Below are 27,252 nucleotides of genomic sequence, written 5' to 3'. Positions count from 1 at the left end.
TACACTTGCACATGTATATTTATAGCAATATGATTTACAACTGCAAAGAAATGGAACCAACCTAAGTACCCATTGATTAATGAATGTATAAATAAGATGTGATAGATATATATATGTGTGTGTATATATATATGTGTCTGTGTACATACACATTTGTATATATACATACACACACACACACACACCATGGAATACTTCTCAGCCATTAAAAGGAGTGAAATAATGTCTTTTGCAGATATTTGGATGGCACTGGAGGCCATTATTTTAAGTGAAGTAACTCAGGAATAGAAAACCAAACATTGTATATTCTCACTTACAAGTGGGAGCTAAGCTATGAGTATGCAAAGGCATACAGAGTGATATAATAAACTTTAGAGATTCGGAAGGGGGAAGGTGGGAGTGGGGCCAGGAATGCAAAACTACACATTAGGTATAATATACACTACTCTGGTGACAGATGCACTAAAACCTCAGAATTCACCACTATATAATTCATCCATATAACAAAAAAAAAAGAAAACATTTGTACCCCAAAAGCTATTAAAATAAAAAGGAACACAAAATTAATAAAAAATAATTTAAAAATAGTAGATAGATCAACCAGACAGAAAATTAATAAAGAAATACTCAACTTGAATTGTACTTTTCACCCATTAGACCTAACAGACATATACAGAGCTTTACTTTAACAGCAGCATAATATACCACATTTTTCTTTAGTTCAAATGGAACATACCCTAGGATAGGCCATATGGTAAGCCACAAAACAAGACTTAATAAATTTAAAATTGAAATAATATCTAGTATCATTTCAGACCATCATGCTATGAAACTAGAAATCAATGATAAGAGGAATCCTGGAAAATCCACAATTACATGATAATTAAGTAACATGCTCCTGAACAACCAATGAGTCAAAGAAGAAATAAAAAGAGAAATTAAAAAATATCTGGAAACAAAAAACAATCAAAGCACAACATACCAAAACCTATGAAGTGTAGCAAAAGCAGTTCAGAGAAAAGTTTATAGCAATATATGCCTACATTAAAAACAAAAAGAATCTCAAATAAGTAATCTAACATTACACTTCAAGGAACTAACAAAAGAAGAATGAATTAAACCCCAAATTAGCAGAAGGAAGAAAATAATGAAAATAAAAACAGAAATAAATCGAATAGAGAACAGAAAAATCATAGGAAGAATCAATAAAATTAAGAGTTAGTGCTTTGAAAAAATAAGAAAAGGATAAACCTTTAGCTGGTCTAAATGAAAAAAAGGGAAGACTAATAAATAAAATCATAAATTGAAGTGAAAATATGAAACACCTCAGAAATTAAAAGGATCATAAGAGACTACTATGAAAAAATATATGTCAATGACTGGATAATCTAGAGTAAACAGGTAAATTGCTTAAAAAACACAATAAAACAAAACAAAACAAAACACTAAAATCCTACCAGGATCAATTTAAGAAGAAATAGCCTGAACAACAGACCAATAACAAATAAAGAGATCAAAGAAGTAATAAAAAACTTTCCAACAAAGAAAAGCCCAGAAACAGATAGTTTTATAAAAGCTGAATTCTAGCAAACCTTCAGAGAATGAATACCGATACTTCTTAAACTCTTTTTAAAAAATAGAAGTAGAATGAATAGTTCCAAACACATTTTATAAGAACCACATCACCTTGATATCTAAGTCAGACAAAGATGTTACAAGAAAAGAAAAATGCAGACCAATCTCTCTAATGAATGCAGATGCAAAAATCCTTAGTAAAATATTGAGGATTAAACTTCACCCAACAACATAACAAACTAAACCCAACAGCATACCAAAAGAATTATATATTGTGACCAAGTGGGATTTATTTCTGACATGCAAGTCTAGTTTCACATACACAAATCAATCAATGTAATATATCACATTAACAGAATGAAAGATAAAAACCACACAATGATCTTGACACAGAAAAAGCATTTGACAAAGTCCAACATCAATTCTTTATTTAAAAAAAAAAACAAACTCAACAGTTTAGGCATAAAAGAAATGTTTCTTAATATAATAAAATCATTTATGAAAAACCCACAGCTACAATTATAATCAATAGGGAAAAGTTAAAAGCTTTTCCACTCAGACACAGTACTAGGTAAGGATGCCCACTCTTGTCACTTCTGTTTAACAAAGTATCAGAAGTACTAACAAGAGCAATCATACAAGAAAAAGAAATAAAAGGTATTGAAATCAAAAAGAAAAAAAAAAAACTCCATTTGCAGATAAAACAATCTTATATGTAATGATTCCACAGAAAAAAACTGTTAGAACTAATAAATGAATTCAGTAAAGTTGCAAAATGCAAAATTAACATACAAAAGTCAGTAGCATTTCATACACAAATAACAATCTAACTGAAAAAAAAAATTTCATTTATGGTACCATAAAAAGTTACTGATGCTTTCTGACTTACCACGGGGTTACGTTCTGATAAAGCCATCATACGTTGAAAATGTTGTATGTAAACAATTCATCTGATACCCTGATAAACTCATATTAAAGTTGAAAAATTGTTGAGTCAAACCATCACAAGTCTAGATGCTCCTCAGCTTACAATGGGGTTATGTCTTAAACCACATGGTAAAGTTAAAACTTGTAAGTTGAGGACCATCTGTCCTTAGGAATAAATTCAACCAAGCAAGCGAAACATCTGTGTACTGAAAAAGAGAAAACATTGATGAAAGAAATTGAAGGAGACAGAAATAAATGGAAAGATATCCTGTAGTTATGAATCAGAATAATTGATATTGTTAAAATGTCAAAGAGCAATACATAGATTCAACACAATCCTTGTTAAAATCTCACAGTCATTCTTCACAGAAATGAAAAAAATTCCAAAAATACATATGAAAACATGAATGACCCCAAATAGCCAAAACAATTCTGAAAAGAAAAAAACAAAGTTGGAGGCATCACACTTCCTGAGTTAAAATTATATTATAAATCTATAATAAACAAAACAATATGGTGCTGACATAAAAACAGACACTTAGACCAGTGAAACAGAATAAAGATCCTGGAAATAAATCCAGACTTTTATTGTCCACAAATTCTTTACAAAGACACTAACTGCACACAATGGGTATATAACAGTCTTTTCACTAAATGGTGCTGCAAAAACTGGATTTCCACATGCAAAAGAATAAAGTTGGACTCTATCTTAAACTATGCACAAAAATCAACTCAAAATGGATAAGAGACTGAAAGGCAAGAGCAGAAACTATAAAACTCCCAGAAGACAACATAGGGGAAAATCTGCTGGGCATTGGCCTCAACAAGATATTTTTTTGGGAAATCAGACCAAAAGCTCAGGCCACAAAATCAAAAATAAATAAACAAATGGGACTACATCAAACTAAAAAGCTTCTGCACAACAAAGGAAGTAATCAACAAAATAAAACAGCACAGTACAATTGTGAAAAAAAAATTTGTAAACCATATACCTGATAAGGGGTTAAGATGCAAATGTAGAAAAACAAATAGCAAGATTAAAAAATGAGCAAAAGACCCTGAATAGACATTTTGTGAAAGAAGACATGAAAACTGCCAACATGTGCATGAAAAGGTGGTCAACATCATTAATCATCATAGAAATATAAATCAAAACCACTATGTGATACTACCTCACACCCATTAGGATAGATATTATCAAAAAGTGAAGAGACAACAAATGTTGGCAAGGGTGTGAAGACAAGGGAATTCTTTTTTTTCCCCAACTTTCATTTTAAGTTCCGGAGTATGTGTGCAGAATGTGCAGATGTTCACGTTTGTTACATAGATAAACATGTGCCATGGTGGTTTGCTGCATAGATCATCCCATCACCTAGGTATTAAGCCCAGCATCCATTCACTACTCCTAATGCTCTCTCTTTCCCTGCACACTTCTCCCACCACTGATAGGCCCCAGTGTGTGTTGTCCCCTGCCCCATGTGTCCATGTGTTCTTATGGCTCAGCTCCTACTTATAAGTGAGAACATACAGTGTTTGGTTTTCTATTTCTGCATGCATTCGCTGAGGATAATGGCTTCCAGCTCCATCCATATCCTTGCAAAGGACATGATCTCATTACTTTTTATGGATACCCAGTGTTCCATGGTGTATATATACCAGATTTTCTTTATCCAGTCTATCATTGATAGACATTTGAGTTGATTCCATATCTTTGCTATTGTGAACAGTGCTGCAATGAACATATGCATGCATGTAACTTTATGATAGAATGATTTGTATTCCTTTGGGTTTATGTCCGATAATGGGATTGCTGGGCCAAATGGTATTTCTGCTTCTAGGTCTTTGAGGAATTGCTACACTGTCTTCCACAATGGTTGAACTGATTTACACTCCTACCAAGAGTGTAAAAGCATTCCTTTTTTTCTGCAATCTCACCAGCATTTGTTGTTTCTTAACTTTTTAACAATCGCAATTCTGACTGGCGTGAGATGGTATCTCATTGTGGTTTTGATTTGCATTTCTCTAATTATCAATGATGAGCTTTTTTTCATATGTTTGTTGGCTGCATGAATGTCTTCTTTTGAGAAGCATTTGTTCATGTCATTTGCCTGCTTCTTAATGGTTTTTTTTTTTTTTTTCTTGTTTATTTGTTTAAGTTCCTTGTAGGGTCTGGATATTATACCTCTGTCATATGGATAGATTGCAAATTTTTTTTCCTATTCTGTACGTTGTCTGTTCACTCCGATGATAGTTCCTGTTGCTGTGCAGCAGGTCTTTAGTTTAATTAGACCCCACTCATCAATTTTTGCTTTTGTCCCAATTGCTTTTGACATTTTCATCATGAAATTTTTGCTTGTGCCTGTGTCCTGAATGCTATTGCCTAGATTTTCTTCTAGGATTTTTATAGTTTTCAGTTTTACATTTATGTCTTTAATCCATCTTGGGTTAATTTTTGTATAAGGTGTAAGGAAGGGGTCCAGTTTCAATTATCTGCATATAGCTAGCCAGCTCTCCCAACATCATTTATTAAATAGAAAATCCTTTCCCCATTGCTTGTTTTTGTCAGGACTGTTGAAGATCAGATGCTTTTAGGTGTGTGGTCTTATTTCTGAGTTCTCTATTCTGTTCCATTGGTCTATGTGCTTGTTTGTGTACCAGTACCTTACTGTTTTGGTTACTGTAGCTTTGTAATATAGTTTGAAGTCAGGTAAGGTGATGCCTCCAGCTTTGTTCTTTTTGCTGAGGATTGCCTTGGATATTTGGGTTCTTTTTGGTTCCATATGAATTTTAAAATAATTTTTTTCCTAATTCTATGAAGAATGTCAATAGTAGCTTAATGGGAATAGCACTGAATCTATAAGTTATTTTGGGCAGTATGACCATTTTCACAATGTTGATTCTTCCTATCCATGAGCATGGAATGTTTTTCCATTTGTTTGTGTCTTCTCTGATTTCCTTGAGCAGTGGTTTGTGGTTCTCCTCAAAGAGGTTCTTTGCTTCCCTTGTTAGTTGTATTCCTAGGTATTTTATTCTCTTTGTAGCAATTGTGAATGTGAGTTTATTCATAATTTGACTCTCTGCTTGCCTGCTGTTGGTGTATAGGAATGCAAGCGATTTTTGCACATTGATTTTGTATCCCAAGACTTTGCTGAAGTTGCTTGTCTGCTTAAGAAGCTTTTGGGCTGAGACGACGGACTTTTCTAGGTACAGGATCATGTCATCTGCAAACAAAGATAATATGACTTCCTCTCTTTCTATTTGAATATCCTTTATTTCTTTCTCTTGCCTGATTGCCCTAACCAGAACTTCCAATACTGTGTTGAATAGAAGTAGTAAAAGAGAGGATTCTTGTCTTGTGCTGGTTTTCAGGGGGAATGCTTCCAGGTTTTGCCCATTCAGTATGATATTGGCTGTGGGTTTGTCATATATGACTTTTATTATTTAGAGGTATGTTCCTTCAATACCCAGTTTATTTAGAGTTTTTAACATAAAGTGATTTTGAATTTTATTGAAGGCCTCTTCTGCATCTATTGAGACAATCATGTGATTTTTGGCTCTAGTTCTGTTTACATGATGAATTACATTTATTGATTTGCTTATGTTGAACCAACCTTGCATCCTGGTGATGAAGCCAACTTGATCATGGTGGATAAGCTTTTTGATGTGCTGCTGGATTCAGTTTGCCAGTATTTTATTGAGGATTTTTGCATTGATGTATATCAGATATATTGACCTGAGGTTTTACTTTTTTGTTGTGTCTTTGCCAGGTTTTGGTATCAGGATGATGCTGGCCTCATAAAATGAGTTAGGGAGGAGTTCCTCCTTTTCAGTTATTTAAAATAGTTTCAGTAGAAATGGTGCCAGCTCTTCTTTGTACCTCTGGTAGAATTCAACTGTAAATCCATCTGGTACCAGATTTTGTTTTGTTTTGTTTTGTTTGTTTGTTTGTTTGTTTTTGCTTAGTAGGCTATTTATTACTGTCTCAATTTCCAAATTTGTTTTTAGTCTATTCAGGGATTCAGTTTTTCCCTGGTTCAGTCTTTGGAGGGTGTATACATCCAGGAATTTACCCATTTCTTCTACCTTATGTGCACAGAGGTGTTTATAGTATTCTCTGATGGTTGTTTGTATTTCTGTGGGGTCAGTGGTGATATCCTCCTTATCATTTCTGATTTTGTCTATTTAATTCTTCTTTCCTTTCTTCTTTATTAGTCTAGATAGTAGTCTATCTATTTTATTTTTTTCCAAAAAGCCAGCTCCTGGATTCATTGATTTATTGAAGATTTTTTCGTGTCTCTATCTCCTTCAGTTCTACTCTGACCTTGGTTATTTCTTGTCTTCTGACAGCTTTGGGGTTTGTTTCCTTTTGGTTCTCTAGTTCCTTTAGTTGTGATGTTAGGTTGTTGATTCAAGATCTTTCCACCTTTTATCAGCCAGGGGAACTCATGTACACAGTTGATGGAAACGCATACTGGTGCAGTATAGAAAATAGTATGGAGATTTTGTCTGAGTGCAGTGGCTCATGCCTGTAATCCCAGCACTTTGGGAGGCTGGGGCAGGAGGATCACCTGAGGTCAGGAGTTTGAGACCAGCCTGGCCAACATGGTGAAACTCCATCTCTACTAAAACTACAAAAATTAGCTAGGTGTGGTGGCATGTAACTGTAATCCCAGCTACTCAAGAGGCTGAGGCGGGAGAATCACTTGAACCTGGAAGGTAGAGGTTGCAGTGGGCCGAGATGGCACCACTGCACTCCAGCCTGGATGATAGAGTAAGACTCTGTCAAAAAAAAAAAAAAAAAAGGGAAAAAAAGAAAATAGTATGGAGATTTTGAAAGAAATTAAAAATAGAATGACCCAAGTGATCCATCAATCCTTTTTCCTGGCATATACCCAGAGGATATGAAATTACTACCATATAAGGATACGTGAACTCCCATTTTCATGACAGCCAAGATGTAGAAACAATTTAAGTATCTGTTAATGGGTGAATGGATAAAGAATAATATTCCATATTCAGTGAAATATTATTTAGTCCTAAAAAATAATGAGACTTGCCTTTTGCCAAAACATGGATGAACATGGAGGACATTATGCTAAGTGAAATAAGCTAGACACAGAAATAATATTGCATGATCTCACTTACATGTGAAATCTAAAAAGAAAAAATTCAAATATACAGAGATAGAGAACAAAGCAGTGGTTACCAGGGACAGACAGGAAATGGGGAGAGGTAGATTAGAGGATACAAAGTAGCAGGTATGTGGGATAAAGTCTAGGAGTCTATTGTACAACATAAGGACATTGTTAACACAATTGTACTGTATTTGGGATTCATGCTAAATGAGTAGATTTCAATGCTCTTGCCACAAAAACAACTAAAATGTATAATTATGTAAGATGATTGATGTATTCATTTACTTCACTATAGTAACTTTTACTATCTAAATGTATCTCATAATATCATGTTGTATACCTTAAATATATACAATAAAATTTATTTTAAAAAATGTATTTAATTTTTAAAATGAGAGATCAAAGAAAGATAATTATAGTTATATGGAAATGATCAATTGATCAATCAAGGTCTAAAGACATCTCCACTCATTTCATTCAATAGCACGACAGTAGTATGTGATAGAAAGCTGTGTTTAATGATGCTTAACATGAGAAAATTATGCTCAATATTCAAAGTATTGGGGAAAATCAAACTGCAACTGCCCACTGTAACATATCTGGTAAGGCCCCAAATTTGGTATGAACCTATGCTAACTATACAGAACGGTAGATTTAATCAACCACCATTAACCAAGGCATTTAATAAGTATTCATCCTGTTCCTATTATGTGTACACCAGCTAAAAGAGGAATGATACATGGAGCCTGCCATTGGCAGTTACTAAGGACACAAGTCAATATTATACATAACTATAATAATTCTAGTAGTCATGTAGGCATAAAATAATATGTTATGGGTGAATTTCAGATAGTCTTACATAAGATCAGAGGATAGAATAATTTTTGTTTTTTGTTTTTTGTTTTTTGCTTTTTTCCTTTGGTTGTGGTTGAGGTAACCATCGGGTGGGAAAAAAAGCCAGTTTTAAAAGATGAGAAAGGGTTCATGAAAGTATTGACCCCTTGGTAGCCAGATTATTCTACCTACTCCTTTATCTAGCTCTGAGTTCACACCTAATGAGGAGATTAAAAGACCCACTGAAAAGTGATGAAGGGCTGTTTATTCCCTAAAGATAAATGCAAACATTGCATAGTCATTACAACAATTTTGAGCAATGATGGAATTCTCTTTTCTTTAGCCTTATCATTTTCACACAGATAGGCAGAGCTAATAACTTGTCCTTGAAAATGAACCTTTTGATTTCATTGATAAGAGACCTCAGCCCTGAGCAAAATGGACCATTGTGCCTTACCGAATTGAGAAAGGAATAAGCCATTAACCCTTAATTTTCTGGGGAAAACAACTGTATTAGGGTCCTCCAGATAAACAGAACCAATAGGTTGTGCACAGACAGTGACAGTGAGAGACAGAGAGAGACAGGGAAATAGATAGAGGGATGTGGGGAGAGAGAGAGAGCAAGTGAGAATGAGAGAGAGAGAAAGATGTATTGTAAGAACTGACTCATGTGATAATAGAGGCTGAGAGGTCTAAAGACTCAGGCCAGCTGTGGGAATAATTCCAGCCTGAGTCCAAAGGCCTGAGAACTAGGGTAGCTGATGGCATAAGTTCCAGTCTAAAAGTTGGCAGCCTCAAGCTCCAAGAAGAGCCAATGTTTCAGTTTGCGTCCTAAGTCAGGGAAAGACCAATGTCCCAGTTCAAGAGAGTCAGGCAGAAAAAGTTCCCTCTTTGTTCTACCCAGGGTTTCAACTGGTTGGACGAGAAGCAACCAGTCTGGGAGGGCTATCTGCTTTGCTCAGTCTACTGATTCAAATGTTAGCCTTATCCAAAAGCACCCTAACAGACATACTCAGAACAATGCTTGACCAAACATCTGGGCACCCTGTGGCGCATTCAGTATGACACATAAAATTAATCATCACAATATTCCCACAGCAACTAGCATAACTTAAGATCTCATCATACATATCTGTTTTACTTTCCTTAACTGTGTTTCAGAGTCTCAGTTGCATTGTGGTCATTACAGTTGATAGAAAAACAAAGCCAGAACAGGTATTAGAAGTGCCACCAAACCTGACCACGGGCCTTTGGAAAAGTGGATGCTCCATCCTGTCTGAGTATATTCACTGTGGTTGACACTCTTAGTTTTGGGCATTGGCTGCTGACCTCTAGGAACTTACATAAAGTGAAACAGGAATCATTCTATACGGGGGTAGTTTATTTGAGTTTTCTAACTTTGAATGACAGAATCCTGCTATTGTCATTTAGTTAGGATCCAGTCAAGCTAGAAATATACCTCTAGCAGAGTAATATCTAGAGTTTTTTTTTAAACTTAGGATTTTAGGATGTTTAGAAAATTAATTGAGAATAAAATAATTCAATTATCGAATGAGAAATACATCAATGTGTATGTGGTAGTGTCTGGTACAAACTTCCCCTTAGGAAATTGTACAGATTCCGGGTATAGCTAAGTGGTTTCTATCTAGTTCAGAGATCTGCTGAATCTCAAAGTAGTGCTCTGCACTGTTCTTGCATCACCCTAGTCTGCCCTGAAAAGTCATACAAACTCACAGTCCTCACTGGTGAGCTGCCCAGCAATCACTTTAGGAACCAACACATTTCCTGCTATTGCTAAAGGGGTATGGTTCTCCAATAAACTCTATGACATGCTTTATTTACTATATTAGGAATCATTCTCCCTGTCCCCTTGTGTCTATCTGCATGGTCTGGTTTGACCTACTGAAGGAAAGTGTTTAGCTTGTTTTGATAAGAAAAATGCCTTTGTGATTGAGGCCTAAATTGAAAATAGATTATATTTTATGTAGCAAAAATAAGAGTCTTGTCTTTATAACTCATCCCTACTGAAATGCAGCAGCTTAGGCAGCATGATTTTGGGGTTGATATCACAGACTCTAGAGCTTGCATTCAAATCCTGGCTCTGCCACCTACTTGCTGTGTGGCCCCGGGCAAATGAATCTCTCTAGGCATCAGTTTCTACTTTGTAAAATGCAAATATTAATAATACAATAATTAAGTGTGTTAATATTTGCAAGACACTTAATCTCTTTTAAGGGTTTGAAAATAAAATCCTTCTTAATATTTTCAAGTCTATATTCATGATGCAGGAGGGGATAAGAATATCTCAAAACTTTCAGAATGCTAAGAACAGATTTTATTGATTCCATTGATAATGATGCCATAAGTAACTAAGATAAACATTTTAAAATCTATCGATTACATGGCATATTAGAAAGAAAACAGAAAGGGTTTTGAGTCATATTTGGCTTATGGCTTAGCCTTGCACTTACTGTTAAATATATTACCTTATCTCTCTGAGCCACAGTATCTCTCATCTTTAAAACACAGGATTAAGAATGTTTACTTAAGAATAAAATAAATTAGCATATATGGAAGTAATTAGCACAGTGCCTCACTCTCATTATATATAATTTGGTAAAAACTACTATTTAAATCAAAAAGAAAAATATATCCTTTTTCTACAACAAATATTTCTACAGAATTACCTAAAGTAAATTAATCTCCATTCAGTTATTCCATTATTTCTGGGTCAGAAGATGTTATTACCTCAGGTTACTAACATTGACGGTCCAAAGCAAAGCAAAGGAAATTTAAGGTAAAACTTTTTTTGCATTGCTATAAGAGTACAACCAGGTCAGAAAGGTAAGGTCAGATGAGAGTGGGAATTAATTTTCATCATCTGAAGGCAGAAAATTCCTCCTGTGATATTTTACCTATTAAGTAGACAGGGGATGCCATTGTGTGTGAAAATAAAGACTAGCCACGGATTGAAAAGAACCTAAAATCCTAGTTAGAGGAGACTCCAGGATGACATCAACATGCTCCCTTTCCAAAACACAGAATTGCACCAACCATAGTCATAGCACTTATTGTCTGTACCACGCATGTATCACTTATATAACAGATTATTTTCCCCTCCAATAATAAAGCCCAGAGTAGACCACATGTTCTCCTTTCCCTGAGTGTCAGGGTGCTCAGAGTCCATTCTTGTGGCCAACAGCAACAATTATGTTAATACCCGGTATTAACTCTTGGAAGGGGCCTGTTTACTTCTTTCATTTGCATTTGTTCTAATTTCTTATTTCAATTTCATTCATCTTATGGTCTGTAAAATTGCTTAAGCTCCTCAAGTCCTGTTTTTAAGAGTTACAAGTAAAATTTAATAAACAATAACATAGTCTCTCCGATCCTTGGTCTTTGCCATGATGTTTTACCTGTTCTTTATTGCATGTTTAACATCTGTCAGTTTTGGGATATGCTTCTCACCTCCCCTACTAAAATGTGAGGTCCTTAAATGCAACAGCTACCTCTCATACTCTGTTGTATTTTCTTCAACATTTAGTGGTGGTCCTAAAGTAGGTCTCTATTTTTGTTCTTGTTGTTGAATGAATGAGAACAATAATAATATCATGATTTTAAATATATGCCAATCCCAATATTAAGATTAAAAGATAATCTCATAAATTCACTTCATCTTTTATAGTAGTCAATTCTTCTGCCAAGAAGTTTGTTTATCCCTTCAGTGAATAGTGATAGACCCTACTTCCAGACACTGTTATAATACTTGGGAAATATCAGTGAGCAAAATAAAGATCCTTGCCCTAGAGGTTCTTATATTCTCACAGGGAAAGTAAACTATACCCAATAAAATAATAATTAACTAAATTATATAGTAAGTTAAAAGATATAAGTGATCTGAGAAAGAGAAAATGTGCAGCAATAGAGGAGGAAGGGATCATAAGCACTGGAGAGGTGGGGAAGGGTTTGCAAGATTGAAAAAAGTGGCCAAGGTAAGTCTCCCTGAAAAGAGCTGAGTAAACACAAGAAGGAAGTGAGTCACCCAATATGTGGAGGAAGAACATCCAGGCAGAGCTAGAACTTGAGGAGAGGCCTGGCATGTTTAAGGGACAGCATTAAGCAAGTGGGCAGAGTTGAGGCAGGGGATTTGCCAGGCAGATCACCTAGGGTTTTGTGGGCTATTGCGCGGACTTTGGCTTTTTTTCTAAGTGGAATGGTGAATCACTGAGGGCTTTGAGCAACAATGTTACATTAGCCAACTTATGTTTTTTTTTTTTTTTTTGAGACGGAGTCTTGCTCTGTCGCCCGGGCTGGAGTGCAGTGGCCGGATCTCAGTTCACTGCAAGCTCCGCCTCCCGGGTTTACGCCATTCTCCTGCCTCAGCCTCCCGAGTAGCGGGGACTACAGGCGCCCGCCACCTCGCCCGGCTAGTTTTTTTGTGTGTTTTTAGTAGAGACGGGGTTTCACTGTGTTAGCCAGGATGGTCTCGATCTCCTGACCTCGTGATCCGCCCGTCTCGGCCTCCCAAAGTGCTGGGATTACAGGCTTGAGCCACCGCGCCCGGCCCCGACTTATGTTTTATAACTCAGAGAGCTGAAGAGACACTGTCAGCTGAAGAAAGGATGCAGGAGAGAGAAGATGGTGGTTTTGACCAGGGTGATCACAGAGTAGATGACAAGAAATCTCAAAATCTGGTGTGAACTCGGGAGGCTGAGCTTGCAGTGTATAGTCTTGCAGGTATAGTCTCCCCTATACAGAACGGTAGATCTAATCAACCACCATTAACCAAGGCATTTAATAAGTATTCGTCCTGTTCCTATTATGTGTACACCAGCTAAAAGAGGAATGATACATGAAGCCTGCCATTGGCAGTTACTAAGGACACAAGTCAATATTATACATAACTATAATAATTCCAGTAGTCATGTAGGCATAAAATAATATGTTATGGGTGAATTTCAGATAGTCTTACACAAGATCAGAGGATAGAATAATTTTTGTTTTTTGTTTTTTGCTTTTTTCCTTTGGTTGTGGTTGAGGTAACCATTGGGTGGGAAAAAAAGCCAGAATGGTGTGAACCCAGGAGGCTGAGCTTGCAGTGAGCCGAGATCATGCCACTGCACTCCAGCCTGGGCAACAGAGTGAGACTCTGTCTCAAAAAAAAAAAAAAAAAAAAAAAGGTTTAGACAAACAGATATTTCCCTTATGAACCAGTGCCCAAGTCTTCCAAGTCCAGTTTAAAATTCCTGGAGGCTTCATTTCTGCTCCCCATAGGAAGTGGCCTTTTAAATACTTGTCAGGGAGACTGCTTTAATCTGAATGTTCAGAGGAGCAGAGTTCAAGATTCAGTTAAAAGTACAAGGATTTCATTAGGGGAAAATACCTAAAAGAGAAAAAAAAAAAATGCCTGGGAGGGGACAAGGAAAGTCTAGAAGAGCTACCAGACTGAAATGCACATCTGACCTGGTGATAGGGAGAGAGAACACAGATGCTGAGCAGAAGCATCTAGGCTGCCATGCATTCTAGGGGAGGTTCAGGGAGACCATCAGGGAATCCTCCAGTCCACATTCATTCCAGGACAAGCCAGCCTAATATTCCTGGCAGGTCCACTCATTGGCTGGGAGCAGCCTTAGAGAGACATGGCACCAACACAAACAGAGAGATGAGTTTCAGAGGACACGTGGGTAACTTTGGTCACTTACACTTTCTATAGTTGGAGTTCTGTGAGGAGCATTATTACGGCAATCACAGGTGCCTTGGGACATTGATAGGTCTTCTGTCTCTAAAACTCTCAATGATTTATTAAGTAATTGGTCTACAGTGAGGTCCAAATATGTACCACTGTCAGATGCTGATGGGGTAAATTTGGATATACATTATTACAACAGACTTGACCCTGAGGGTCTCTGTCTCATCAGTTTGCTCCAAGTTCTGACCTGAAGTTTCCCAGCTGGACTTAAATCCTGAAATATCATAGCCACAAATTCAATAATCATAAAAACACCAAACATCAGGGTCCAAGAACAAACTTATGTTATCTGAGAGTACCATATTCTACTCCAGTTTCTCCAGTTCCTCTATGTCTTGACTAGAGCAAAGAAGCATCTGAAATCACAGAAGTGGCTGAAGTTCATATATTTCACTCTTAGAATTTTTGAGAAAATTAGACAAACTGACCTTGGTTGGGAGGTTCAACTCTCTAGGGGAATAATCATAATATAATAATAGAAAATTATTATTATATATAATATATACATATTAATATCACATTCCCTTCTAAGCAGTTTAAATTTATTTTTACTCATATAATTTTCACAATACTATGTTGTAGAACTATTATAATCTCCATGTATATATGTGGAAACTCAGGCACATAGAAGTTAAGCAACTTGCCCAAGATTCCACAGGGGTAAGTGCTAGAGTCAGATTTGTACCTAGGTATCCTGTCTTCAGAATCATGCTCTTAGCCACTCTGCTATAGCTCTCCTGTATGTCTTCTGGCAGTGCTATTTTGTTAGTAATATAGGATAATACAGTCTCAACAAAAACTGTGTCGATCATCAGCTCTGAGCATGTCATGGATTCCACATCTGAGTCACAGAAAGAATAACATTAGGCTCACATTTTATGGATTCAGCCAAGTACCATAATTTCAGCAATATGATCATGCTAAAAAACAGAACTTCTCAAACTGTAGGTTAATTCCCATTATTGGATCATGACCAGTAATGTTGTGTGTGTGTGTCTGTGTGTGTGTCTTTGTGTGTGTTTGTGTGTGTGTGCTGGATTCAGAAATAATTTTTTAACTGAAGGTTGCAGTTTAAAGAAAAACAAAACAAATTTAAAGTCTTTGTTCAAGCAGCCACCAAATCTTTCCACTATGAAATGTTAACATTTTGGCCTATCCATGGGTCATTAGCAATAACCATTGACACTGGGTGATCAACACATTTTAAGCAGGGAAGCTGGGAGTTTGTTCTGACCCAGACAGATTACACTTAGTCCTGAGGCTGCCATTTAGCCTGTCTACAAGAACTTGGTAATAAGGTAGGACAATTAACCCTTGGGAAATCACAAGAGGATTAACATCATCGGTTATTTAATCAGCCACCTTCTCCACCAAGACAACTGAAAGAGCATTCATCCTTGCTAAACTACTTGACACTGGAAAAGGCAGCTGAAAGTACCAAGGTTTCAGCTAGTTCCCACTCTTTTATTTAATATTCCTTTTTCTGGCTGCTTAGTGCACTAGCCTGACATTTTTCTTTGTTCTTATGGGCATATATCTAGCTTCCACCCACAGATCTCTTGCATGGCAAGAACGGTACAGACTCTGAACATTATTCTTCACCCACAGATGTCAAAAATGCATGAGCATGCAGTGCGTGCTGGGATGTGGGTGGTGAAGAAGGAATGAGCCAAGGCAGTCATAGAAATATCAATTTCTTTGGTGCAATTATACATGGCCTTAATACGCCCAAGGAGCCATAATCATAAGAAGTGCTTCTTAGTGTCAGCTACATTTGACTGCACACCCCCTGTGGCCAGAGCTCCACATTGGGTGTGTTGACAAGTATGGCCCTCACACTCTAGGAACTTGCAATTCAGAGAACAGACAAGGCAAACAGGCGTGATTTAAATAGAGCACTTCATACTGCAAGAGAAAGAGAAAAAATTTTCAAAAAATTTTCCAAGTACAAATTGTACTTTATTGCAAATTCACAAGAACACATGTTTTCAACTTATACAATACTTAATTATTTATATGCCCTTTAAACTTATTGACAGCTATGGATTTTGAATAGTAGATTTTTACTTATAAATTTTGCTTCCTGATTGAAGATGGCAAATGTTAACTAAACAAACAAATAACAACAATACATTTTTTATTTATATTTCCCTTGGGAAAAAAAAAGAGCATGGACACTAGTGAAAAAAAAACAGCCAAGCAGCAGTTACTCTAGAAAACGCACATAATAAAACCAGCTGGTGAACTTTAGGGATGAAAACGAAGGAGTCTTCTTTGATTTTTCCTCAATTCTTCTAACCAAAGCCTCAACTGCATTTTTTTTCCCTTCAATCACTGATAAATATTATAAAATCTGAAGTCCTGTGAAGTTATGATCATTTTAACTATGTGCAATAGAAAAAAGAAATCACCATCACCCAAAGTTATAATATCTGAAATTTGAAAAATGCTTTTGCATAGATTTACATCCCACAGGAATCTTATGCAGTAGGTTATACAGGCTATAACTTACGCTAAAAAACTTACTGAAGTTTTCTTGGCGAGTTCCTGAAGATGTAAAACTGATACTCAGGGTTTTTGATTCTAAATTTAATTATCTTTCCAGAAGGAATGGATGACCTTATGGTTTAGTGTTATGATTGCATTTATTCTACTATTCGAGAATAAATAGTTTTCACAGATCTTCAGAGAGGCAAACTGTTTGAATCTGCAAATAAATCCCGTGTGAAGACTTAATACCATAGTCTGATTCTGCATTTGTAATTTTCATACAGGTAGCATTTTACAACCAGATGCATCACCGTCTAAAGCTGGTACAGTATCCTCAATACCAGTTACAATTCCAGAAAACACCTCACAGTCTCAAGGTATGATATCTGTGTGTCTGAGTGGAAATCTGCTCTACCTGACCTTCTTTTTCACCAAGGAAACACTACCAATCTTGACTCACAAAACAGAGCTCCTTCAGAATGAGACTGAATCTTTTGCACTTGCAACATCATACCTACAAATCATGGCTGCTTCCTTAAATGAGGGTGGAGGGAGGACTGCAAGGATTGGCACACATTAACCAAAAGTGACTTTTTTTTTTTCCTTTCTTAAAGTAATAGGCACTGAGGGTGGAAAAAATGCAAGCACTTCAGCAACCAGCCGGTCTTATTCCAGTGAGTAATAGCAATATCTTCATTAATGGCGGTAGATATACAGAATGTTTGCATATGACCAGTAAAGGGGAGGAATCAGATTATGGGCAGCCTTTTGTCAACTTTATTGAGCCTGCAATCCCATTACAATACTCTCTAACTGCTGCCTGCTCTGAAAATTTTCCATAGGTGAGTCGGGTCTTAATGACAAAAAAAAAAAAAAGAAGGAAGGAAGGAAGGAAGGAAGGAAGGAAGGAAGGAAGAGAGAGAGAGAGAGAGAGAGAGAGAGAGAGAGAGGGAGGGAGGGAGGAAGGAAGGAAGGGGAAAAGAAAAAAAGCACACTGTGGCAATTTTTTTTTTCTTAGCTTAGTGTTTAGCAATTACAATTAAGGGCCAAGGATGACTCAATGGCAGTAGTTTCAGATAAGCCAAAATGCACAGGTAGATGTCCCTGTAAAAGTGAATTATTTCCAAATTATCAGGTTGTATACCCTGAATTCATTTTCGTCAAGTAAATAATTAAAACAAAAATTAAATTGTATCAAAAAACAAATTATTTGCCTTCATAGAATATTAAAAATGGCCTTTAAGAAATGTTCCATTTTAACTAAAACCTATATATGTCATGTAACGTTTATGTGTGTGCTAAGACTGAATACAGAATATTAAATAATTTCCTTAGTAATTAAGAATAAAAAGACTATATTCAAAACTGTTACTATAAAAGGCTCTATTAAGTTTAGGTAAACCCATTCCATTAAATAAGTCATCATAGAAATTACTGACTTGCTGATTCACGGCATCTTCACTTTGGGAGGCAATAATGATTTCACCTAAGATCTATTATGAAATCAGCAGAACTTACTTAAAACAAATATTTAACTCTGACAATGGAAGTGTAAACCATCCTACAGGTGAATTGGAGAATAATTCTCACCCCTGATAAATATATAAGGAGTATGTATGCAAGCAAATATGCTAAACTAATAGTCATCTTAATTTCCTTTAGTTGTGTGTCTATGACAGCTCTCTTGCTTTTATCACTGTACTTTTAACCTTAGAAATAACCATCAGGAAGGAAGGAAGGAAGGAAGGAAGGAAGGAAGGAAGGAAGGAAGGAAGGAAGGAAGGAAGGAAGGAAGGAAGGAAGGAAATACAAATATGAAAAACTCACCCTAAGTTACTGCAGCAACATCACTCCCCCAAACAGACACACATACACATATCTTTCTTGAATCATGTTCATTTTTAAGAATCATCTTCACTGTGATATCTACTTACAATATTTTATGCCTTTTCTAGTTTTTAGATATTATTATAGAAAGAAATTTGTGAGTGTTTTAGAAAGCCAGCATTAGGACGAGAGCAATCCCAATTGGGTTATATATATTTTCCCAGTAACTTCATTATAAAGTACTAAAAAATGTAATGAGTGAATGTGGATTTAATTATAATCTAGAGTACAACTTCTGCTTCTCCAGTCTTCCATCTCCCCACTTCTTCAATCTCCAGGAAGATGGGGCACTCTCTCTTAAGGTTGGAATTTTGTTTCAGAAAGGTTACAAGACTGACATCAAGTGGTTATGTCAAAAACGACAACTAGAGCAAACCCCATGAATCAGAGAAATCTTTGCCTAAAATATAATGTTTTTAATAGAATGATGTTTAAAGAAGAAAGGAAATACTCATGCTTTTGCTCAGTTACTAAACTATCGCTTGAAATTCAGTAGCCACTCTAATTGACAACGTCTCCAATTCTTTTTAGGTATTATTTTGCCGGTGGTTATTGCTTTGATTGTAATAACACTTTCAGTATTTGTTCTGGTGGGTTTGTACCGAATGTGCTGGAAGGCAGACCCGGGTAGGTAACTGTGTTTGTTCTTATTTTCCTGAAAGAAGAATGAATATATGCTCAGTTTAAACTTGATTTTAAATTCTTAAAGGGAGAGAAGAGTTATAGAAAGAAATGAAATGTTGTATTTCCTGATCATAGAAACAAAGGACGAAGGGCACAGACACCCACTGAATGCTAGTGAATTGCAGGGTGAGAATTAAATACTATTAGTAGATATTATCAAATGTGGGAAAATTCTTTTTAATGAAATAGCCCAAATTTTGTGGGTGGTCAGGGGAATATGGTAGTAAAGAGGGCATAAAAATGACACCTTGTCTGTGGTAAAGATTAACTCCATTTCTATGTAACAGAAAATAAAGACAGGATTGCTAAGAATTCAGCTCAGGGGCCCATAATCTCAAAAAATGTTCTGTGACTAATTGCTCTCCTTAGAGACACACCCAACAAAAGTATCTTCCATGACCATGTTATATTTTTTATCCTTTATAAAAATAAACTTTCTGTTTTAGAATAGACTTAGAGTTACAGGAAAATTGCAAAGATAGTACAGGGAGTCACCACACCTAGTTTCCCCTATTCGCTTATTAAGATCTATGGTATGTCACAATTAGTGAACTAATACTGATAAATTATTGTTAACTAAATTCTGATTTATTCTAGTCTTTACTCAGTCATTTTTTCTGTTCCAGGAACTTTGGCTCTTCTTTACTCAACCTTCATCTAAATACCCCTTCAACTCCTGTGGCTCAGCTGTCATGTTACCTTAATTCCAAACTATCTTTCCATTTCACAGCCCAGCCCTGGTCATATAATGTAGTATCACATAACCATGCCCTCATCCATACTATTCCTTCTGGAATATCCAGCCCACCTCTTACCTTTCATAACACACCGAATCTCCAACTTACCCATTAGGACTCAACTCAAACACAAATTTACTGTATCTTTTTATAACATACCACTTCTTCAAGCAGAATGAATTCTACCTTTAATTGTAATGCTACATATTTGGATTATATCATTTATCATACCATAGAATAGTTACTTATTTCTCCATGTGCCTACCTCTCTTGAAAATCAGGCAACCCCTCCAAGTCACAAATCACATATCATTCACATTGCATGGTACCTAATATATAGCAGGCCCTTACTATATGCTTATTGAGTTACATTTTTAAATATACAGTAAATAGAATTCTCTTTCCCCACTTTAATTCTACATATGTCACTAAAAAACTCTACCTAAGTCTCATAAATAGTTAAAAGGCAAAAAGTAATTATTTTTAAAAGGAATATAAGCTGCATTATTCTTTGTTTACCTCACGGACAATGTGCCCCCCAGGACACTAATGAATGTTATCCCTAAAGCCACCTACTGACCATGCATTGCATGGACAGTTGTAGTATGATCGTGACAGTACCAGGAGAAACTAGGAGACCAAAACAGCAGAGTTCTTTTTAGCTCTTGGTGAAAAGTAAAAACAAATCAATGCCTTTTCCTTTGGGAATCAGTGAATAAACTTCTTAAAGTCTGAAACATGTCTCCTTGTTCAGTTTTCAGAGGGGAAACAGCATTTTTATAAGTCAGTTTAATTTCCCTAAGTTTCTGAACTACCTACTAATCCTATCTATTACTGGAAATCGGCTATTCAAATTGAAGCCTGTGAGTTGAGTATATAGGATAGGTAAAAATTAATGTGCTAAATTTATTTGTAAAAAAAAAATGCTATACTAAAAATTACATAGGAAGATTTAAGAATACGGTATTTGAAAAGTTGACATTTTCTATTAAAGAGGCTTCTGTGGATGTGTAAAATTCCAACCACTATGGATAGCTATTCTGAAGACGTAAGTATTTTAAAGTCAAGTTTGGCAACTGTACAAAGAGCCAAATCTTTTTGGTTATTGTTAACTTTGTTTCTGAGACAGAATCTACAGCACTGTTATCATTAAATTAGCACCATTAAATACCTGCAGTTAATCACTCTTCAAGTATGTGGGAGAGACTTTATCTAGTTCGAGAAATTAGTAAACCCATTCTGCTCTGTGGAAGACAACATGAATCAGAGATTTCAATACGAAATTAAGCTTACCTGGACAAGGTTGACAGTGGACTGAGCTTTAACCAAATAAGAATGGTATATATGCAGAAAATAGTCTGTTGACTTGCATCTATCTGCTAATGAGAATATTGCTATAGTTTCCTAGGGAAAAAATATTAAAACAGGCATATAAAAATGTCAATACATTTTGCTGGAGAGAATGCGGAGAAAAGGGAAACCTCGTACACTGTGGGTGGAAATGTAAATTAGTACAACCACCATGGAGAACAGCTTGGAGGTTCCTCAAAAAAACTAAAAATATAGCTACTATATGATCCGGCAATCCCACTGCTGGGTATATATACCTAACACAGGAAATCAGTATATCAAAGAAATACCTGCATTCCCACATTTGTTGCAGCACTGTTCACAATAGCCAAGATTTGGAAGCAACCTAAGTGTCCATCAACGGATGAAGAGATAATGAAAATGTGGTGCTTATACGCAATAATGTCCATTCAGTCATGAAAAAGAATGAGATCCTGTCATTTGCAACAGCATGGATGGGACTGGAAGTAATTATGTTAACTGAAATAAGTCAGGCACAGAAAGACAAACTTCCCATGTTTTTATTTCTGGAAGGTAAAAAATCAAAAAAATTGAACTAATGGAGTGAGAGAGTAGAAGAATGGCTACCAGAAGCTGGGAAGGGTAGTGGAGGGGAAGTGGAGATGGTTAATGGGTACAAAAATATATGAAGTATGGATAAAACCTAGTATTTGACAGCACAATAGGGCAACTATAGTCAATAATAAACTTAATGGTACACTTTGAAATAACTCAATGAATATAATTGGACTGTTTGTAACGTAAAGGATACTTGAGGGGATGAATACACCACTGCCATGATGTGATTCTTAGGCATTGCATGCCTATATCAAAATCTCTCTTATACCCCATGAATATCTGCACCTACTATGTACCCACAAAAATTATAAATTAAAAAAATCAACTCATTTTAAAACAGGGCTATTAGCATCACAGTTGATATTGTATTTGACACATAGGAATCAAAAAAATGCTGTTAAATCCTTACTGATGGAGCAAAGATGAGGTTAAGTCTAATTGGTCAGCAGCATATGGTGCCATGGGTTAAATCCTAGGTATTAAGAGTTATGATTGGATATCTTAACCAAGATGACAGAAATAGAAGCAGCCAAAATATTAGTGGAAGTTAAGGTCTTTATAAAACAAGGATAGTCAAGGCCAGGAGAATTACATTCAAAGGGCATATTCAATGACAATATTTAGATTAAATATGAAAGGAAATCTAAGAAACAGAAGCTGAGTAGCAATGGAATAAAATCAGAGCAAAGGAGCACAACAAGGGAAATCTTATGCAATCACATTAAACAGTTGGCCTGATTGGCCATAGATTAATGCAAGATTTGATCACCAACATTCACTCCAGAGAGGCCACATCCTTATGCATAATGAATCATTCTGAGTTCTCACTCTAAACCCCAGGTGTTTTCTACCAGACAGTTGTGAAGCAGCCTGGCAAAGAGTACAAAAGATTAGTTGCAGCTAGTAGCCTCTGTGATATTTTGCAGGGCTCTTTTGAGAGGCTGAATCAGTGGGTTTAAGATACAATTAGATATAGTATCTACATTGTAGCTCACCACAAACAGTGATTTGTGTCCCAGAAAAGAACAATGTAAAAGGAAAGTCAAAACTTCAATTCTCTGGCATAAAACCTTCAATATTTTTAATAGAATTTTTTCAGAGATACTGAAATAAACAGACATTTTCTGTTGTCCATGGGATATGCAATAATGAATAGTAATTTCACATAGTGATATGAAACTACAAGATCAAGATTAGTCCAGAACTAAATGTAGTGGGGTTGACCTAATTAGGACTATCCCATGAATGCCAAGATAAATATTAACCATACCTGAGGAAATGGCTTGGCAAGGGGAAATTAAAATATTTTAAAATGGCTTAGAAACATCTCTGTATAGAAAAGAGTAGGCGGCAGGTAAGGGGGTTACAGGGGCTCAGATTTTTGGTAGCCAACTTCTTTGCAACTCTAATTTAAACAACTCCCTCTTCTTCTAGGCACACCAGAAAATGGAAATGATCAGTAAGTAAGCCCATATCATCTTTTGTTTAGATCCTACCATTTACATGTGAAAATTATTGTTAACTCTACTTATACTTTTTTGGATTATTTTCTAAAGTGTAGAAGCACTTCATATTAGCTTTGACTATTTGTCAGAACTCTCTCCATTTAACAGAGAAATTCCAAATATAAGATCATGTTTAATCTTAGAGTGGTAAAATGGGAAATAAAAAGATGAAATGGAAAATGTAGAAGAAGGAATATAATTATGAGGGAAAATATCACAGAAAAAAATCCCTAGAGTTTTTAGATAGTTTTCCCAGTGACAATTTTTAATGTTTATCACAGGGAAAATTGTGCTTCTACCTTGAGCCAGTTCTCAGTGCCTTTAAGGTAGATGGCTATTCTACTTTGACTTGATTAAAATAAAGCAGATTTCACCAATCCAAGCAACTGTAACAACCAAGGTGCTGCAAAGAGACAAGGTGAATTGTTTTTCATGTCAAAACAAATCCTGTTTTCTTTGTCGACATGAGTTTGTGGTCTACCTTTATACAAGTGTTTTATATCTCATAAGGTTGTAAACTTTAGAAATAATGCTACATTACTATTCATATGACTTAGAGACTCCTGAGATGTCCAAAGGAAATAATTAGAGTTTGAAACTCTTTCGGAGAGGTGGGAACTCTTGATTAAAATAGACAGTTCAGATACCGTACTACAGTATCTCAGGACTTCATGAAAAGGAATATCTCCAGAATTCAGCATAAGCCCAAAAGGTCTGTAAACATTTATATGTCTTCCTCTCCATAATTCAGAATTGGAGACATGTGCAATATGGACCTTGTGCCAACTGTTTCGCACAACTCACACTAATTTTTCATTTATCTGACAATCACCACTATAAGAGAGTGGCAGGGATTTACTGGCTTGATTGCAGAAAAAGTAAAAATTGCTAAAAGTATATGTGTATTTGTACGTGAAAAGACAAAGTTCTTGCCATGGAAAGATACGTGTGTGTGTATATATCTATGTATATATACACACACATATATATATATGCATATGTATCTTCATTATTCTGTTTGTGTCCCAGTACTTTCACAAACAGACAATGCTGATTACTGTGGTGCTAATTTAATGTTTTCTGTTTCCAATAGACCTCAGTCTGATAAAGAGAGCGTGAAGCTTCTTACTGTTAAGACAATTTCTCATGAGTCTGGTAAGTTTCCAGACAGTTGATTAGATAAAAATTAGTTATTTTAGAATCTAACTATAACCTTGAATTTCGTTCATGTGAAACATAAACAAAAAGTCTAACTTCTTTAGAAATAGCCAATTACTGTCAATAAATGTAAAATTCTCCCATGAAGGAAAGAAAAATCTTACCATTTTGATAAGATTATTGGACTATGTGGCCTTTAGAGGTTGCTTTCTATATATGTGTGGATGTGTAGATGGCTGGAGGCATTTCCTATTCTGCAGGAATGGCAGAAAATCACAAATTTTGTTAACAAGTTTTTAAATTATTGCTGTTGTTTTGTTTCATTTTGGTACTGGCTATGTAGTCACATATGGTCAAGAGGGCAAAAAACTGGTCATCAGTTAAAATGTAAATCATGTTTTATATCATTTATATAAATTTAATTGTGCCTCTCCATAAAGGTAAAATATAATATTCTATTGATGTAATGTGAATGTTTCCAGTTTCTTAGGTATATTCATTTGATTGGAATTGTAAAAGTCTTTCAAAATATAAGTATGATTTGTGTCAAGAACAATGAAAAAATGTGATGCTGGATAGCTTTTCAAAATTGAAATCATGGATTTTTCTTTGTTTTGAGTAGATCAGACGTTTAAACCATTGATATCACAAAGCAGATCAATTAAAAGCAATTATTGGCTTTATAAAATAATCTGGCCAGGAGCTGTGGCACATGCCTGTAATCCCAGCACTTTGGGAGGCTGAGGCGGGCCGATCACCTGAGGTCAGGAGTTCGAGACCAGCCTGGCCACCATGGTGAAACTCTGTCACTACCAAAAAATACAAAAATTATCTAGGTACGGTGGTGCATGCCTGTAATCCCAGCTACATGGGGGACTGAGGCCGGAGAAATGCTGGCACCCAGGGGCAGAAGCTGCAGCGAGCCAAGATCCTGCCACGCACTCCAGTCCGGGTGACAGAGGAGCGAGACTTCACAAAAATAAATAAATAAATAAATAATTTAAAAAAACATGTGGGTCTAATTTAAATATCATGGTACATTAATACATTTACAATATCCAATTCTCCAATTGAATATTGGGGATAAGCTATATTATAAATATTGCTGGTGGCTCAAAATAATTTCGTAAAACAGAAGCTATAAATATTGTCCCAAATCAAGAGCAAGATATTACAGGCTGAAAGTGGTCTCAATTTCATGTATAAATTCAACCTAGAACAAACGGCAAGAGGCAAACAGAAGAGTCGAAGAGCAAGAACAGCTGAAGGCTGCGCAGGAATGCTGAAACCCCTCACATGAGCCATCTTCTTTCAAGACAGAGCTCCTTTTTCCTTGCATCTCTTCCACTCTTTAATACACACATTTCCTTTATTCCCATACTATCCTTTGTCTCAGGAGGAACCATCTGAGACAAGGAGCAGAATTTACCCATAAAGTGGTTATAAGCCACTCACAGTTTCCTCCTGGCTATTCACCAGCCTTTACTCAGTAGCCAGGCCTATTCTGCCAGGTCAGGGTAAAGGGCAAAAAAAATAAAAAGTGGTCAAGCAGGCTAAATCTGAACCAGTCCTGAGTAAGCACATCAGAGACCCTAAGCGTGACTTCACGATTTATCAAGAAAAGTCCTCAGAATCTGCCTATGGCTTGCAAACAGGTATCACACATATTCCAAACACTTTGCAGTCATGTAATCATGTTGACTCTCCAAGCGGTGAGTTAGGGTGCTAAACATACCTGGAAGTGCTCTGTGTAGAAGCTCCTGGCTCTCCTTGTGAGGAGGGTGCTGGGATCGGGACTACCTGCAGTTTTCTACCACCCATTTCCACCAAAGAAATGGGACCACTGACACTAGAATCATGACTTCCAGCAGGGGGAAAACCTCAGAGAACCTTGTGTTTCTTGGTTGCAAATGTAACAGCAGACTCTTCTTTAATGCCTGGGGAAAATTCTATGTAGGCTTTCTCCCACTCTCGCGGTGACTATAGCAGTAAGTGAAATAGACGGTAGCGGACTAGTTAAATTGACCCTTAGCCCACCTAATTTCCTTTTCTTCAAACAAAGTCAGGTCACAGCTCTAAAAGGGAGATTTTATCATGGAAATAGTAACATATATTCTTGAATACTTTTATTTCTGCCAACTTCAATTTAGAAATTATATTGCTTTTAGCAAAATAATCTCTCAAAGGGCAACCCAGATGACTACCATGGAAAATATTTGGTGATAGGGCAACACTGAAATTGGTGATTCAGAGTAGACTTCAGTAGTCCAGAATTTATTATCTAAAATACAATGCTATCCAAATGCTCCTTGTACTACCACAATTTTTATTAAAGTCTGTCATTAACAGAACTTGGTGTCTCCCCAAACACTAGCAAACAAATTTCTTCCCACTGCATTTCAAAATGTATTCAAATATATTTTCTTTATAATACTATGCTCACTACACTCAAGAGAAGTTACATTACTAAAATTATTTTTACTTAAGTAACTTCTCTTACCTAATACTGATGTCTTTCCTAAAAAAGTAGGAAAAAAAAAAAAAAACTTAAATGACTAGGTTTCATATAAGTTCACAAGCTTAGCTCAATTTTTCTACTGCTGCCTAGATAAAAATTTTTATAAATTTTTAAAATACAGAAA

General features: G+C 36.0%; 1 protein-coding gene across 2 annotated transcripts in view; it reads left to right on the top strand.

Annotated features, from left to right (window-relative positions):
* EMCN (endomucin) overlaps window positions 1-27,252 on the top strand; it is a 115,842-nt gene that overhangs the window by 70,921 nt on the left and 17,669 nt on the right. For both annotated transcript variants that reach the window (XM_007999391.3, XM_073017513.1), the window contains exons 6-10: window positions 16,995-17,087; window positions 17,325-17,384; window positions 19,129-19,224; window positions 23,382-23,406; window positions 24,546-24,607. In XM_007999391.3, coding sequence (XP_007997582.3) covers window positions 16,995-17,087; window positions 17,325-17,384; window positions 19,129-19,224; window positions 23,382-23,406; window positions 24,546-24,607 — 336 coding nt within the window. The remainder of the gene's footprint in view (window positions 1-16,994; window positions 17,088-17,324; window positions 17,385-19,128; window positions 19,225-23,381; window positions 23,407-24,545; window positions 24,608-27,252) is intronic.

This window comes from Chlorocebus sabaeus, chromosome 7 (assembly GCF_047675955.1).
Source record: "Chlorocebus sabaeus isolate Y175 chromosome 7, mChlSab1.0.hap1, whole genome shotgun sequence".
NCBI lineage: Eukaryota > Metazoa > Chordata > Mammalia > Primates > Cercopithecidae > Chlorocebus > Chlorocebus sabaeus.
Note: the sequence above shows the minus strand (reverse complement) of the source record. Positions and strands in the feature narration are given on the sequence as shown.